The sequence below is a fragment of the Chroicocephalus ridibundus genome, chromosome 6, assembly GCF_963924245.1.
Source record: "Chroicocephalus ridibundus chromosome 6, bChrRid1.1, whole genome shotgun sequence".
Taxonomy (NCBI): domain Eukaryota; kingdom Metazoa; phylum Chordata; class Aves; order Charadriiformes; family Laridae; genus Chroicocephalus; species Chroicocephalus ridibundus.
Window position 1 is genome coordinate 37,103,780 of NC_086289.1, and position 15,813 is coordinate 37,119,592.

The window sequence follows — 15,813 nt, forward strand, 5'->3', positions numbered from 1 at the left end:
AGGAGGAGATGGTCCCTCACCGCCTCTCGGCGACTGATGGAAAAGGGCGTCCCACAGCCCCGCTGGCAAAATCTTGACTTGGCAGTTTTCTACATGTAAGGATACGTTTTAACATTCAATCTTCCCCAGCAACATAGAAATAGCCCCATCTTGGCGGATGACGCAGGCCGGGGTTGAGAGAGGAGGGGGGAAGGCACGGTTTCTTTGAGGGATATTACATTCTACATAGTGATTACAGAGCAGCTGACACCCGCTCAAAGGGATCATCTCATCCAGCTAAAAGACGGCGCTTTAATAGACGGCCGGTACACCTGCACTTCAGACGCACCCTTCACAACATGGCTCTGCTTCTGCGAGTTCGCTGGACAAAGTTGGAAAGTAACTAAAGGTTGCCCAAATAAATAAATAAATAAATAATTACCTGGAAAGGAGAACCATCAAAACAAAGGCATGGTGACCAGCTCCGTGAAGCCAAAGAGAGAGAGAGCATGGAGATCTAACCGGTCATTTTGTCAGCCGCTTATTCCCACGGGGCTGAGGGAGGCTGGCTTTGAAACCCAGCGACAAGAAGCACAATTTAAAAAAAAAAAAAAAATGAGGATGCTCGGGCAGTTTGGTAAACGTGTCAACTGCCACGGGTTATCGCCACGTACCTGCGCGACCCAGACCCTTTCACTGGTCAAAGCCTCACCTCCCACCTCTCCAACGGGCACCGGGGGTGAGACAGCACCCTCAGTCCCCGGCACCGGCCGTGCCGATGGGATGCCGGGTTGGAGATGGAGATGCTTGCCTACCCAGGACAGGGATCAGACTTGCTTCTGGCCAACAGCACTTAAAGAGCACAGCCTGAGCAATTTGCCAATTTGTCAGTTGCCTTCCCGGGAAGTTTCTAAAAATCAAAACACCCCAAATAAATAAATAAAACTGCATCCGGAGGGCTGCGGGGGAGCTCAATGGGCTCGCGGGTTTCTGCCTGCGCAAAGGTGGTGGAAGGAAGGGGAAGGCTGGATTTAGTGGGTAAGGTATTTATCGTAAATTATTTGTTCAGATCTAAAACCCACACAGAAGTGTAAGGGCAGGGAGAGAAAGAAAACAGTGAGAAGAGGGTGGGGGGGGGAAAGAAGAAAAAGAAGAAAAAAAAAAAGAAATGAGGAAGGAAAGCAGCCAACGATGATTACAGGCCATTTTGCAACGTGGCAGAAACATCTTTCTTATCAGCTCTGTTATCATCTCCTTCAATTTAAAGGCTCTTTATTTAAAAGAAGGAGGGAGGAGGAGAAAAAAAACCAAAACAACCCAAACTAAACCCAGAAAGGTGTCCGTGAGCATGCAAGGGAATGGCTGGTGGGGCTGAAGTGGGAGCTCATGCTCATGGCAGCTGCTTCGTATGCACGGCATCAGGCCTCCGAGCCATTGCAATAGAATTATATGAGCCCCTGAAGATGCCCGGGCAGGATGGCAGGGAAACTGATGTAATTACCGACATTATTACCATTAAAGCAAAATAATAATTTTAATTACAGCTAGGGCTTTTGGGGCTTTCTCTGATCCTCCCCTGCCCCTGCTCGCCGTCCAGCACGGTCTGGTTCCAAGCTGTGTAATGGGACAGGGCAGTGACGGTCCCCTCCTTTCTCTCCCCCTCCCTGCCAAACACCTTTCTGCACAATTAAAAAAAAAAAAAGAAAACATCATGAAAGCCACTGTTTCAACTACACCACCATACTCAGGACTGGAAACGGTGACCAGCAGCTTGTGAAGGCTCAATCCCAGCGGCTGCTCCCCGAGCAGAAGGGGCTGCTGTTGGTGGCAAGCGCCCGCCTGTCTCCCAATTAAAATAAATTGGTAAATCAGGGCTGAGTTCAGGCGACGCGACACCCGCGAGCTAGACTGTGGTTGCCCAGCCGACACTGTGTGCTGCCCAGAAACTTTCCTTTACATTTAACTGCTTTCCCACAGCCCTGCCTCTTACTGGGGGGCTTGCTTGAACTCAGGACGAGACAAGCACGTTCCTGACGGGCATGGCTGCGGTTATGGATGCAGTGGGTGCCTCTCGAAAAACAGAGCCCCGTTACAGTTAATATCTCCCATCACCTTACAGATCAGTTTTTGTGGTGCAACTGTCATCTCGTGAGCGGCTGGGGTGCCAAACGGCAGTCTCTGGCCCGGAGCCGGGCTGAGGACAGCTTTTTACTGGATGATGTAACCCAATAATACGTATTTCTTTATAAATCACCCAGTGTGTTAACTGTAACTGGAGGAGTGAGGTGGGGAGAAGACCAAAAGGAGAGAAAACCCCACTGGAAACCTCATTCAGCAAAGAAACCGACGATTAAGTGAGATCTTTCTGCCAACACATGAAGACTGATGATGCTCCAGGGCCAAGAGAAGGCCATGGATGGTTTGAACTCAATCAGCGGGCTCAGGATGTTGGGAGGCTACGGGGGGAAAACAGCTCTTCACGACAAGGTACTAGAATGGCATACTGCACCACACAACGGCCTCGACATTTGAGGAATCTCTGCAGGACCCAAGACGTGGTCCTCTAGACAGCGTAGCGCATGGAAGTAGCAGATGCAGAAGAGAGGTTTGCAGAGCCATGCTTTTTAAAACATCAGCTTCAAGGATGTTCTCTCCAAAGGCAAATGGAGGTCTGTGCGCCCCAGAAGGTCTCATGCTTGGAAGCTGGGACAGAAAAACCTAGCAGGCACCTGTAGGAACAGCCCACCCCGATTCCCAACACCACACCAGGTACCACAAAACCAACGTGGGGGTTTGGCTCCGCTTCACTCACTCGCTTCACCTAAACCTGTCCAACCATGACAATCCGACAAGACAGAGCTTTTCCTACAGATCCAGTCGAATGGAAAAAATAGATTAGATAAAGCAGATTGGACACATCGGAAACCAAGGCATCACCAGACCAGCCCGCCACGGGCTCAGCCATGTATCTTCCCCCATTTAAAAGCCCAGCCGCAAGACTCTCAGAAACGCGGTACCCTGGGTCTGGGTGAGGATGAGGAGGGTGACAGAGAGCGCCTGCGAGAGGTGAAGTGCAAGGGACGCGCCCGAGAGGAGAACAAAGCCTGAAGGTCAGAGTAGCAAGCACATGAGTGGCTAGCTAATGTACTACAGCAGCACCACGGGGCACGGAGACAGGCACACGCGTCCCAGCAAACTGGAGAGCCATAAAAGTCTATTACAGCAAATCCAACAGCAGCCAGCATGACAGCCATTAGCCTGAAATGAATACACAAGAACTTAATGAGCTCTGTCGAGGCCAGCTTGGTGAATTAAGTTGCCAATTCTAGCAGGATTCCCTCCTTTTCCTTTACAGGCTCGAAGGCGTCCGCGCCGCCCCGGTGCCTTTCCACGAGCAAATCGCGGGGGGCCGTTGCCCAGACGGGACGGACGACTGCACCGGAACGATGTCCCTCTCCCGACACGCTGTCCCTTGCTCCACTATTCCAGGTAGGAGCCAGGGATGGCGTGGAGACGCGGCGAGCACAGAGGACCGGTGGCACCAGCCCGACAAGCCAGCGGTGCGCGGTCTGGGTATTTGGAGCTGCGGCAACGTGGAGGAGCCCATGGCTAAACTCTACCCCATCCCCAAGCTACAGAGGAATCGCATCTGCAGCCTGTGCCCAAATAAATTTCCATTCTCAAATCAAGCCGACTGCGTAAAACGCCAGGACGGGTGTTTAGAGGCAGTATTGTTTTTAAAGGTCAGTTTACTTCATGTTCCATTTATTTATGCGCACTCTTCTTTTGACTTTCCCAGTGCCGCACAATAGCGGTGAGGTTTAAATAGCCTTTCTGTTGCTGCTCCATTAGCTAGGACAACTGCAAATCGATACACCCATTTATCTCAAAATTAAAAAGAGAAAAACCCTCATTAGCTGCCAATTCTGCACAGAGCCAGACGAAGCAAAGCCGCACCAGGCACTCCTGCTGGCCTGTTCTCCAGCCCCAAGCTCCGGCCCCTGCTTATTCATCAGCTGTAGGACCTTCAGATTGGGCTGCCTGGTCTTTGAGACAGATTTTGCTACCCATGTCACCACGGCTCCCCCTGCCTTGAGCTGCCTGGAGTACAGGGGTGACCTGGGGACGCTGTCATCCCCTACCATGACTGGCTCTCCCCAGCCCCAGCTGCATCCAGGGCGTCCCCTGGCTCAGGGGACTTCAGCTTCTGGAGACACATCTCCACACCCCATCACCTCCAGCTTCCAGTACTTCTGGACAAGCAACAGGGACAACCTGTGGCCCAGCAAAGCTCTCAAAGCAAGAGGGCATCTCTTCCTCCAGAGCCATGCCAGCACACACAGAGGAAATTCACTGCTCGCACGTCCCGTCAGGGTGGTGGGACCCCATCCCTTGCTGACAAGGAAACGCCACCTCCCCAGCGGAAGACCAGAAGTGCCTCCAGGATACTGGCTGAGCCAAGTTTGTGGCTCATGACCTCTGATGGGTTGCCCTTGGTTAAAGATCATGGGTAGAAACTGGAAACTGGCACGCGATGCCTGGTAATTAGACGAGGCCGCCCTCCTCCAGAAAAGCGCAGCTCTGCAGGCCGAGCGGGTGCGCAGGGGGGAAGCTTCGTGCCTGCGGTACCCCGAACAATTAGACTCGCCTGGGAACCCCTCCCAGGAAAACCACAGCTGACGTGCAAAGCAGCATGACACGTGAGAGGCAGGCTCTGGGGTTCAGCCGCCTCTTCTTTTATTTATCTTTTTGTCCAGATCACCTGCCCGCCGTTCCCTTTCCCCGGCCAGCCTTAATTTTCCAAACCAGCCCCGGACCTTTTGCCCTCCCGGCTCCCCGGGCTTGACGCAGGTTACGATCGGAAATGTGGAAGGCTTAAGATTTGCAATATCGGCTTTTTGAGCAGAAGCGACCAGGAGAAGGAGGTACAGCATGGCTGCTCCGGGTATGGAAACATTGGGGCTTAAGAGAACAGGCACAGAAACCCACTTTTCCATCTCTGTGCATGGAGAAGGGAGTCCTCTGTGCCAGGTGCTGTAAATAGCAAAACCAGAGGGAAATCTATGGGAAGGGGAGAGGAGACCGGTCTCTTTCTGTCCCTCTGACATTTCTCTGGCTTTGCGGACAGGTTGCCGGGAGGGGCGGCAGCAAGGCAAGACGGCCACCCATCAGCTTCCCGAGGCCTGAGCCGAAAGGCGAAAGCGAGGAACCGCTCATACAGCTTTTACCAACTCATTTCTGCGCCGTTTGTGCTTTAGAGAGGAGAAGAAATGACTCTGACCCACTGTCATTCTCAAAGGGAGGTTTCAGATGACTTGGTGCAAGGATGAGACTCGAGCTCCCGGCTCGTACAACACAGGAACCTAATGAAGAAACCTCATCCTCACAGCAGAGGGACAGGGAAAGATCAAAGCCCAGCCCGGCAGGGCACCAGCAGTCAGCATATTGAATAAATCGTGGTAACACAATCGTTTGTACCTCTCAATTACCAAAGACCGCTTGATTTCACACACGCCGGTGCACACTTGACCTCATCCACACCCCGAGGAATGCTCTGGGGAAAAATGGGCTCTGCCCTGGCACCCGGGTGCAAGAGAGAGAGGTTTTCCTCTGCTGGAAGAGGTGAAATGCCCTATGAATCCCCTGTTGCAAATATAATGCCCTGACTTTGTCCTCCTAGCACCAGCAACCATCTTTCACTCCACATCTTTAAAGCCTAAATTCCCGTCAGATCCATAAATTCTTGGCCCGTTTCTGCCAAGGTGCAGAAGCCCTCCCTGATGGTATGACATGGAAAACTCCAGCTGTGGAGATATTCAACAGGTGGCTGGATCAAGCCATGAGCAACCGGATCTGACAGGAAAATTCTCTCTGCTTTGGTGGCAGCTTGATCCAGATGATATTCTGTGGTCCCTTCCTACCTGCTTTATTCCTAGGACGTCATGGGACAAGCCCTGCTACGGAGATGTTAGAGAAAACCAGAAGCAAGGGCAGAAGCCTTTGGGCAGGACTCTGCCAGAAATCAGGCTTTTGGAGAAATATTTAGTCCTGCCTCAGGTCACCCCGAGACAAGAGCCGCACACCTCCCCCTGGCTCAAAGGAAGAGGAAAAGAAACAAGATTCCCATTTACTGTTATTTCCAAACTTCACATTTGTCACGGGAAGAGACTTCACCGAGGCTGCAAAGGTTCTGAGCTCCAAACCTCCTCCTCCTCCATCTGTCTTCCCCCAACACCCACAACAACATCACTTTGCTTCTGCCCGTTTTCAGGCAACAGTAACTTCCAGAGGTTTGATCCTCCCCTCCAGCCACAGCGAGGGCCCAGGGCAGGAGGACAGTCCCGTACTTTGGTGGCCCCTCAGGCAGCCGGGCAGAGAGCTCTGCGGTGGCACCTGGGCAGCAAGCGTAGCCACCGAGGGAAGAGCCAACAGCCGGGCTGCCCGGGGAGGCTGCGGCGATCCCTACCTCTGGGATGCGGACGCTGTAGGGCTGGTTGTGGAACTGCGGGGCATTGTCATTCACATCCCCGACCTGGATGTTCACCGTCCCTTTGATCACCTGCGGCCACAAGGATAACAACGGGGAAGGGGTGTCAGCTTTGTGCATGGATTTAAAACCCAAATCAAGCTTGCAGCTGCTTTGTCTGACTTGGGGCTTTTGGCAAGTGATAGCCAGGGGTGGTCCTGCTCCTCAGACACCACCCCCCCCACCCCCCCCGGCACAATGCAGAAGGTCCCCTGGCAACCCATCCTCATCCTCCCCGCTCCCCTCTGCCCGTGCCGCAGACCATGAAATGAGAAGTCGCACTTACCCCTTGGCTGTCACTGACGGAAAATTCAACCGTGAATTCTGACTTAGTCTGAAAAGGAAGGAGAAGAAAAACATATAATTAAAGATACTGTAGTGTTTATCTGCAGATGGCAGGCTGGGGACTTTTAGCCAATATTATTACATGCAAAACGCTTTCAGGACCTTCAAGAAGAGACGGAGTGCTTGAGTGCAATTACCTACACCGAGTATAAAATGCAGAGAAATACCGGTGCCAGCAGGGCTCCAGCCTGTTTCGCAGGCGCGGAGAGGAGATGCTCTGCCCCGCACCAGGAGGATGCGGGGGGACTAGCAGCCGAGCACTTTAAACAGACAACTAGGCTAAAGGAGAGGAGAGGAGCCCACTGTTTAACCTTCTGCGGCATGCCAGCGAGCCCCAGCTTTTTTCGCACGCCCTCCCCGTCCCCAGCGCCGCAGGCAGCGCGAGGGAGTAAGTGCAAGGCAGGGAGAAATGCAGTTTTCCCCCCACGGCGCACGGCGATCCCGGCACTGTCTCCGACTGCAGGGTACAGGGACAGTGCGAAAAGAGAAGAAAGTCCCCAGAAAAAGCCACGTACTTAGCTTTTGTTCGAGGTGACAATACAACACGGTCTCACTGAGGACACCTAAGTCTTGCTGCAGCTTTCCCAACTCACCCGCCACGCAGCAGAGCACTGGGGATACCACATAGCTGGGAACACTGGGATGAGCACAGGCTCTGTAGTAAGAACTGGCTGAAATCCCTTAAAACCCATTAGAAAAAAAAAAAAAAAAAAAGCCTGTGCAGTCCTCTCTGTCCCTCATTGCTCTAACTAAATTAAGAGCTTGGTCTTAAACAGCAATATATTGAAGTCACTGGTGCGGGGGTGAGGGACAAGCGGGGAAGAGGGGATTATTTTGGTGGCAGGGCAGGGGGATATTGCTAGTGGAGGCACACCTTCTCTTCCTGACATTCCTTTTCCACCAGCCATCGTTTTCATAGAATCATAGGGTCGGAAGGGACCTCTGTAGACCATCCAGTCCAACCCCCTGCCAGAGCAGGGTCACAGGAACGCGTCCAGGAGGGTTTGGAATGTCTCCAGGGTTCGAGACTCCACCACCTCTCTGGGCAGCCTGTGCCAGGGCTCTGCCACCCTCAAAGTACAGAAGTTCCTCCTCATGTTTAGGTGGAACCAGTTTTGCTCATGTTTTACCAAGCAATTGCACAGGTATGGAGACCACCACACCTCTCTGGCTCCTGGGCACCAGCTGGATTTTGGTTCCCCTAGTCCCAGCAATCCCTTCCCTCCTCCAGCATCCCCTCCCACCCCCAGCGCTGCCGGAGCGCAACACCTTGACGTTCCCAGAGCATCATGCGGGAAAAGCTGGAGAGCAAGCGGGAAAGGGCTCTCTGTGCCGCAGAGACGCGCTTGATTTATTCCTAATAAGAACGGCTCGGGGACTGGCAGCAGCCACTGGTGCCCAGACCAGGAGCTCTGCTTGCACCAGGCTAGCGGTTCGTCTTGGAGAAGGGTTTGGGGAAGGGCTCACATGAACATGTTGTGTGTGTGTGTCCCCCCACCCCCACATCTGTCCCCTCCCAGGCCCCCCACCCGAACAGCTGGGGAATTCCACCCAAGAAAGCCTTGCCTGGCTCCTGCCTCGGGGCGATGCTCGCCGGCAGAACCAGGAGCCGAAATGCCCACGGAGAGGAGAACCTCAGCCCTTGTCACGTCCCACCCACCCTGCCGCATCAGCCCCTTTCACCTCCCCCCCCACCCCCCCCCCCGCCCATGGGTGGGACCACAAGGGACAAAGTAGTAGGGGAAAAAAGGAAAAAAAAAAAACAAACCAAAAAAAAACAAACCAAGAGAGAAGAAACAACCAGTTGAGCATTTACTTTCAAAAACTTGGTAAAATAATCAGAGAAAGCTGCCACATGCTAATTTCTGTCTCCACCCTTCATTTTAGCACATTTTTTTAGGCTTGGGGTTTGTCTGTCTGGTTGGTTTTTGGGTTTTCTTTTGGTTTTTGTTTTTTTTTTTAAACCTGTTTTCCTTCTAATCTTTGTGGGAGTGAAAAGCCTTTTGAAAATTGTTTTGCTTCTATACATTCACTCCTTCCTCTTTTTCTCTGTTCTCCCTTTTCCTGCATCGTTTACCCTCACTGCAACTCCCTCTCCCTTCCCGAGTGTCTCTGTTTCTCCTCTGTCGTACGAGAATCGATCTCTTGCTTTTCTTTCCCTGCCGCTTTTCTTGTGTGGCTTTCTCTCCCCGACTTTCTGATTGTGCCCATCCGGGCCAGCACCCTCTGCTCCCAGCTCCACCCTTCGCCCCCCCGTCCCTTCCCGCCCACACCATCCTGCTTCCTCCACCAGAAATTGTCATTTACACCTTTCCCATATCCATACCAAGCTCGGCACGCGTCCGTCTCCAACTTCTTCACACACCGCTGACTTTGAGCTCTCGAAATAGGTTGACGGGCACAGGCTCGCATCCAAGCTCTGCTCAGCTGCTTCCCTCTCCACCCTCCACCAAAAGACACCTAAACATCTATTGATTCCCCCCACACACACACCTTGGCTTAAGGCTGTTATCACAAGTATTGGGAAGCTGGAGGCATCTGAATAAGGGAAGACTCATGACTCATGCCAGCAGCTGTTGGCACGGGGCGGCGGAGGGGAGAGGGGTGAAGAAAAACACTTTATTTTTCCCAGGGCCCCGCTCTTTAGCGCCGTGAAATGGGGTTTGCCCTCCCCCCCCCAAGCCTGGGCAGCATCCACCGCCCCGCTCCTCCCCATCCCCACAGCTGGACCGGGACCGCCAGCGCCTGAGGGGCGCTGATGGGGTTTTATCTCCACCACGCTGCCACCTGCAAAGGAAGCGCTAAACACGGGCAACAGGGGAAAATTAAGCCCGCTGCCCAAGCTGCACGGTATTTTCCCAGTCTTACCCCAAGCTCCTGTGCCATCCCTCCCTCCTCGCTTCGGGAATGCGGCGAGGGACAGGGCTTTTGTAAAACAGGCACCTGGGTGGGATAACATCTTTGCACACCAAAAGCGCCACTGAAAGTGTGTGTGTGAGAAACAGCTTCGAGGCAAAAATCCTGCCAAATTTAGCATCCAGCAGCCTGAATCTACAAGATGATGAAAGGGCATGATGAGACTGAGTAAGCAGGGATACCTCACATCTCTTCACACTCTGTTTTAAATAGTAAAGGATTTAATTGGAATATAGGTTTAAAGAGGGAGCCTGGAAGTTTCCCTGAATGTATGAGCATCCTCCTCTTTGATAGATCATTTTCTCTTGTTGTTTTCTTCACTTCTAAACTTGCAAATATTATTCTGGGATCCAGGCAAACCAACACGCCAGATGGAAGCGGAGCACCCTGCTTATTCCCTCTGTCCCCACGGAGCTCTGGCGAGGGACAGACCCTGGCGGGGACACATCAGGCGCCCGGATTCCCAACTCAAGAGGTGAAGAGCCACCATTTATGTGAGCAGAATGTGGGTTTTGTCCCCTCCGCTCAGCGGAAAGCGGCATTACCTCTCTGTCCAAGGGCTGCCTGAGCCAGACGACGCCAGTCACGCTCTCCACTGCGAAGAACCGGCTGGCCTCCTCGCCAACCACACCGAAGACCAACGGGTCATTGTCCAGGTCCCGGGCCAGCAGCTGAGTCACCGAGGAGCCTGGGAGAGATAGAGAGGGGAAAGAAATCATGAACAAAACCGGACAGAGAGGAAGAAATCCTGAAAACATTCAAGTCTTCTGCCTTCCTCCCTTAAGTCATCCCCAGATTATTTTCCCGTGGTACTACAATGCTTCAAACATTTATGCAGCGGGAAGGGGAGTCAGGCTGTGCGTGGTCCTACTGTTCTCTCTAGCACAGATAAATTGTATCACAGCTCCTCTCCTCCCTTGCCCTTATCAAAAGAGAAAGTCACGTTAGCTCAGCAGAAACACAGCCATCTCGGGCACTAGGGGCAGTGGAGGAAGCCATGCCTCTTCTGGGCAAGCGCCTACCAGTCTCCTTCACACTCTCCCCCACCGAGGGGCACCACCAGCAGATACAACAACATCTCCAGGCCAAGAGCACTGACACAATGCCCACAAGTGCCTCAAGGCTTAGGGATTTGGTAGGGCCTGGAGCCAGACACAAACCTGGGGTTTATTTTGAACACCGCAGCTGCAGCCAAGTGCTGGTCTTTTTGGCATATGCAGAGCCCACGCGCCCAGAGAGCACGAGAGATGCTGGGGCAAATCCATCACTACCTTCTGCCAAATCACATTTGAAACCATCTTCTGCAGTATCTTGAATACCCCAATCAACAGCAGCCGTACTCAGCCATCCCTCACCCATTTCGTGCAGCCGTGTCGTCATAAATGTCTCTTCCTGACTGCACCCAAGAGGCAACCGGACCCTCCAAAGTTGCTGCATGGGAGCCACGTGTCCTGTTTGTGAACTCCACACTGTTCCCAGAATGGGATGACTTCTCCTGCTCTGAAAGCAAGGGACAGCCAACTCCCTTGGAAACCCCCTCATTTTAGCCCCATAAGAAACTCCTCGGATCATTTTGGGCCTCTCTGTGACATCTCTAATTTCATTCAAAGTCTAAGGGTAGTGGGTCAACCGTGGCTGGCTGCATGTCACCCACCCAGCCACTCTCAAGTCCCCTCCTCAGCAGAACAGGGGAGAAAATAGGAGGAAAAACGCTGGTGAATAGAGATAAGGATGGGAGATCCCTTGGCCACTTGGCCCCAGGGATGGAGGCCGGGGGGCTAAACCAGCCTGAGCCGTCTTTGGCAGTATGAGAGCAGCCTGCAACCCCAAATCAGCTGGCCAAGGAAAACAGATGCCAAAATTTCATCCATCTGGGAAGAGGAGAGAAGCTCCAGTAGACCAGAGGGCAAATGCGGCGGCACAGCTCGGCAAGCAGAACGACCCGGGCAATTACCGACTGGTTGGCCTAACATCAATCACGGCAGAAATAATGGAAAAAGCTGATATGAGATTCCATTAATAAAGAATTAAACGATAGGAACATAATTAATGCCAGTCAACATGATTTTATGGAAAATAGGCCTTGTCAAACAAACCTGATTTTATTCTTTGATGAGATTACAATTTTGGCAGATAAAGGTAACTGCAAAGAAATAATAGACTTTTGTAAGGCATTTGACTTAGCACTGCGTGACTCCCTGATTAAAAATTTAGCACTGTACGATACCAATGAAGCGCACTCGAGCGAAGACCCAGCTGCCTGGCACGTCCCAAGGCCACTGACTGCAGTCGGGGGACACCCTAGCACGACATGAAGTTGCTGCCAGTACAAACTCAAGCAACAGCACGGCAAATAACGGGGAGGACCAAGCAGCCAGTTGAAGCGCTTGGTAATTTGGGCTTGTTAGGTAAAAATCTGTTTTCATGACCCTTCTCCAAACACCCTTGAAAAAGGCTGGTGGACCACAGCATCCCGAAACCAGACCTTCGAGTAGGACCAGGGGTCCAAGCATGCAAGGAGCTGTTTCCATGTGTAATTTGGGCACTCGGAGGAGCGACTTTAGGACATATTGGACAATATGGACATATTGGACAATATGTACAGCCGGTTCTGCCAAGGCTGCAATTCTGCAAGCTGCTCGGCTGGCCACATCATCTTCGGGACCGGGTGCAAGAGGAAGCCACGAACGTTCAAGAGCTAGCAATTAACAAGGACTTTAAAAGCTTGAACTGCTTCATTTATGACAAAGAAGAGTGAGATGACTCAGGCCATCTCAAGCACATCCATAAGGAGGACAAGATGTAATACTTAAAGATGACTTTGCCAGAGCAAGGAAACACAGCAAGACTCAGTGGCCAAGCCCAGACAAATTTCTATTTGGAGAAGGAATAGCAGTTGTTTTAAAAGGAGTAGCTACAATTAACCACTGGGGGGGGGAATCCTTCCACCAACAGAGGTGCAAGTGAGTGATGGCTCATGATCAAAGGTATTTTGGACAAAGACCCAAAAGCAAGAGTCCTTATCCAAACCACTGCGATCAGCTGGTTCATCTGCAGCCTTCCCATCTCTTCGCTGAAGCCAACGCTGGAGTGATCCTACAACTTTCTCAGACCTCAGAGCCTTGATACGAAAGAAGCTGCCAGCTTGCTTTTGTTTGGGAGGACACCTGAAGCCATCCTGAGCAAAGGTTTCTTTGCCCCAGAAGATGGGCAAGACTGTGACCAACCCCATGAGAGTGACAGCCAGTAACTAGGACAAGATAAACCCAGGGTCATGTCTCCATTCTGCTAAATTTAACAGGAGAAACAGACTTCCCCCCTTTATATCTCATACAAAAGCCCTAGATCAACAGCGTTATCTGCAATTCCCTCCAGAACTGCAAATACTCCCAACTTCAAACGCCAAAAGGTCTCAGTCGCAACTCTCAGTGGAAGGGAAACAATCTTAAAAATCCTGCTGAGTAGGAAAACCATGTCCCAGCCAGTTCTAATCATAGTCACATTCACGGTTTGTACGCCGCAAACCCACTTGCGCAAAGAAATCAGCTGGCAAACCGACGTTTAACTCTTCTCCATCTCTCTGCGTTACAGCTGCCTCCCACTGTCCGGGAATTTCGTTCCTAAATTCAGGATAGCCTGGAGAAAGTGGCAAGGCCTTTCTGGGGAGGGTGCATCATCCCACCTGCATTTCTTTTTCCTGCCAGCCTGCAGACACTCGGAGTTAGAGCCCTGGGAAAAGCTCGCTGGGCTCGTCTGCACTCTGGTCAAGGCATATCGAAAATCAAGGAGGGATTTAGCAAGTCAAAGAGGAGGGAAGGGAACATTCAGCACCTATAACCCCCCCCAACTTTTCTTTCTTTTTAGTCTTTAGAAACAAGAATCTTCAGCAGGAAATAAACACGGCAGCGCAGAACATTAAAGCGTTGAGCTGCGGCGTTGCTCTCCTGCATCGCAGGAAAACACCATCTTAAACACCAACAGCTATTTTACCCATTCCCTTACCTGCCCATCAGCCAGTAATCACCATCCTAACTTAAAAGCACCACCCACTTCATCATGGGGCGGGGGGGAGCATAAAATACAAATCAAAATAATAAATTAAGTAGAGGATAATGAGAAACAGAGCCCTGAAATAAGAAATGAGACTTCACAACCGCTTTGCCATTCGTTATTCTGATTTCTGCAAGCTCTACCCCAGGGGAATGCTAAGTTTAAGCGCGTGGTGTAAACGGGGCGTGCAGGACGCAGTGAGAGAAGACCACAGCAGAGCACGCCGGGCTCCTTCACCGCCTGTGGCCAGACTCTGGGTGGTGGGCTCCAAGATAAAAGCTTATGGGAGCCACCTCCCACCGGTTCCTTTAGCACCGATTATATTTAATCCTACTTTTCCCCCCACCTCAATTCACCCCCACCAAGGGAGGAGGAGCGGACTAGTGGATAGCACAAGGAAAACGCGTGCAGCTGGAGCATCTGGGCCACCGCCACCGTTCAACAGACCACAAGAAACCTCATTTTCCAGGGTGATCACAGGGCAGGTGCTGTTGAGCCACCCATAGGCGAAGCCAGACCAAGGCAAACACCTGATCCACCGACACTCAGCTCCACAGCCGGAATCCACACTCGCCTTCATGGAAGCAACACGGGAATTGCCAAAGGAGTGCAAAAGCAGCGCAGAACAGTGCCTGTATCACTGGGAAAACAGCAAAAATCAGGGCGTCCCACTCGAACAGAGACCAGGGAGGGCCACATCTGTCCAAAACCCCTCTGAGGATGCTGTTCCAGCTGCCACAAGCCCAAGTGCCGACCTGGCTCCATCAAGGGCTGAGGAAACAGGGACAAATTATCCTTCTGCAGTGCAGAGTTATAGGCTCCATTTGTTTCCCCTCAGGAATCAGACAGGGCAGCTAAGTGTCTTGATTCCACCAGATAATCACAATTTATCTTGTCTCCTTTTGCCTCCTTTCTCTCAATCACAGCTACTTCTCCCTCTTTCTCACACATACACAGATTTTCTTCTTTCTCCAAGTCTTGAACTTTGATTGACCTCGGGAGATTTTTTTTTTCTTTTTGTTGTTGCCTCCTGTTTTCCTCCTGCTAGGATTTTATTAATTTATTTTTTTTTTTTAGGTTTGGCTGCATTATGGGGTGTTCTTTTTCCCCCCCATACAGGAACACCTGTCTCAGCATTTGCTTGCAGCTGTAAACCTGTATCTTTTTCTTGCCCTTCCATTTTGCCAAGGAGAAAGTTGGACAAAGGGGCTGTGTCCTCCCAATTCCTCTCAACGGGTTTTGCTTTCAAGAGCGGAAGGAGAAAGGAGGAAAAAAACCCCAAAATCTCCAGGAGAATCACAGAATCGTTATGGGTGGAAGAGAGCTTTAAGATCATCAAGTACAACTGTTAACATTGCCAAGTTATCACTACCCCATGTCCCTCAGCACCACGTCCACCCTTCTTTTAAATCCCTCCAGGGATGGTGACTCCACCACTTCCCTGGGCAGCCTCTTCCAATGCTTGACAACCCTTCCGGTGAAGAAATTTCTCCTAATCTCCATCCTAAACCTCCCCTGGTGCTACTTGAGGCGTTTTGCTCTTGTCCCAACACCTGTTCCTTGGGAGAAGAGACCAACAAACCCAGAGCTCCTGGAGGGTTTTGGAAGCATGGAGCCCCAGGGCCAGGGAAAGAGCCAGAGGATGAAGAAGACGCCAGAGCAAGATGCTGACACAGTCTGCACAGGGATGGGATGGGGTGGGACGGAGGGCACTAGAATCCAACGGAAGGGGCAGGTCTCTAATTAGTTGCTTAATAAGATGCTCTCCTAAAAGGTCTGATCCAAGTGGAGTTAATAGGAATCTCTCCGCTGACTGTGCTGGCTTTTGGGCTCAAGACTTCAGGCATCAGCTACACTTTAATATTAAAGGCATTTTAATCCCTGCTTTTAAAAGCCAGCGCCTGTTCCTCCTTGGCTCATCGCTTCCCACCCCTCCCGTACTCTGGATCATATCTGTGGGCACAGCCACCTCGCAGCTTCTTGGCTCCCCGTCTTCT

General features: G+C 51.7%; 1 protein-coding gene across 1 annotated transcript in view; it reads right to left on the reverse strand.

Moving 5' to 3' along the window:
* CDH23 (cadherin related 23) overlaps positions 1-15,813 on the reverse strand; it is a 212,293-nt gene that overhangs the window by 152,862 nt on the left and 43,618 nt on the right. The window contains exons 4-6 of the mRNA XM_063337560.1: positions 10,312-10,454; positions 6,792-6,839; positions 6,446-6,538 (exon numbers count right to left, since the gene is read on the reverse strand). Of these exons, the coding sequence (XP_063193630.1) occupies positions 6,446-6,538; positions 6,792-6,839; positions 10,312-10,454 (284 nt within the window). The remainder of the gene's footprint in view (positions 1-6,445; positions 6,539-6,791; positions 6,840-10,311; positions 10,455-15,813) is intronic.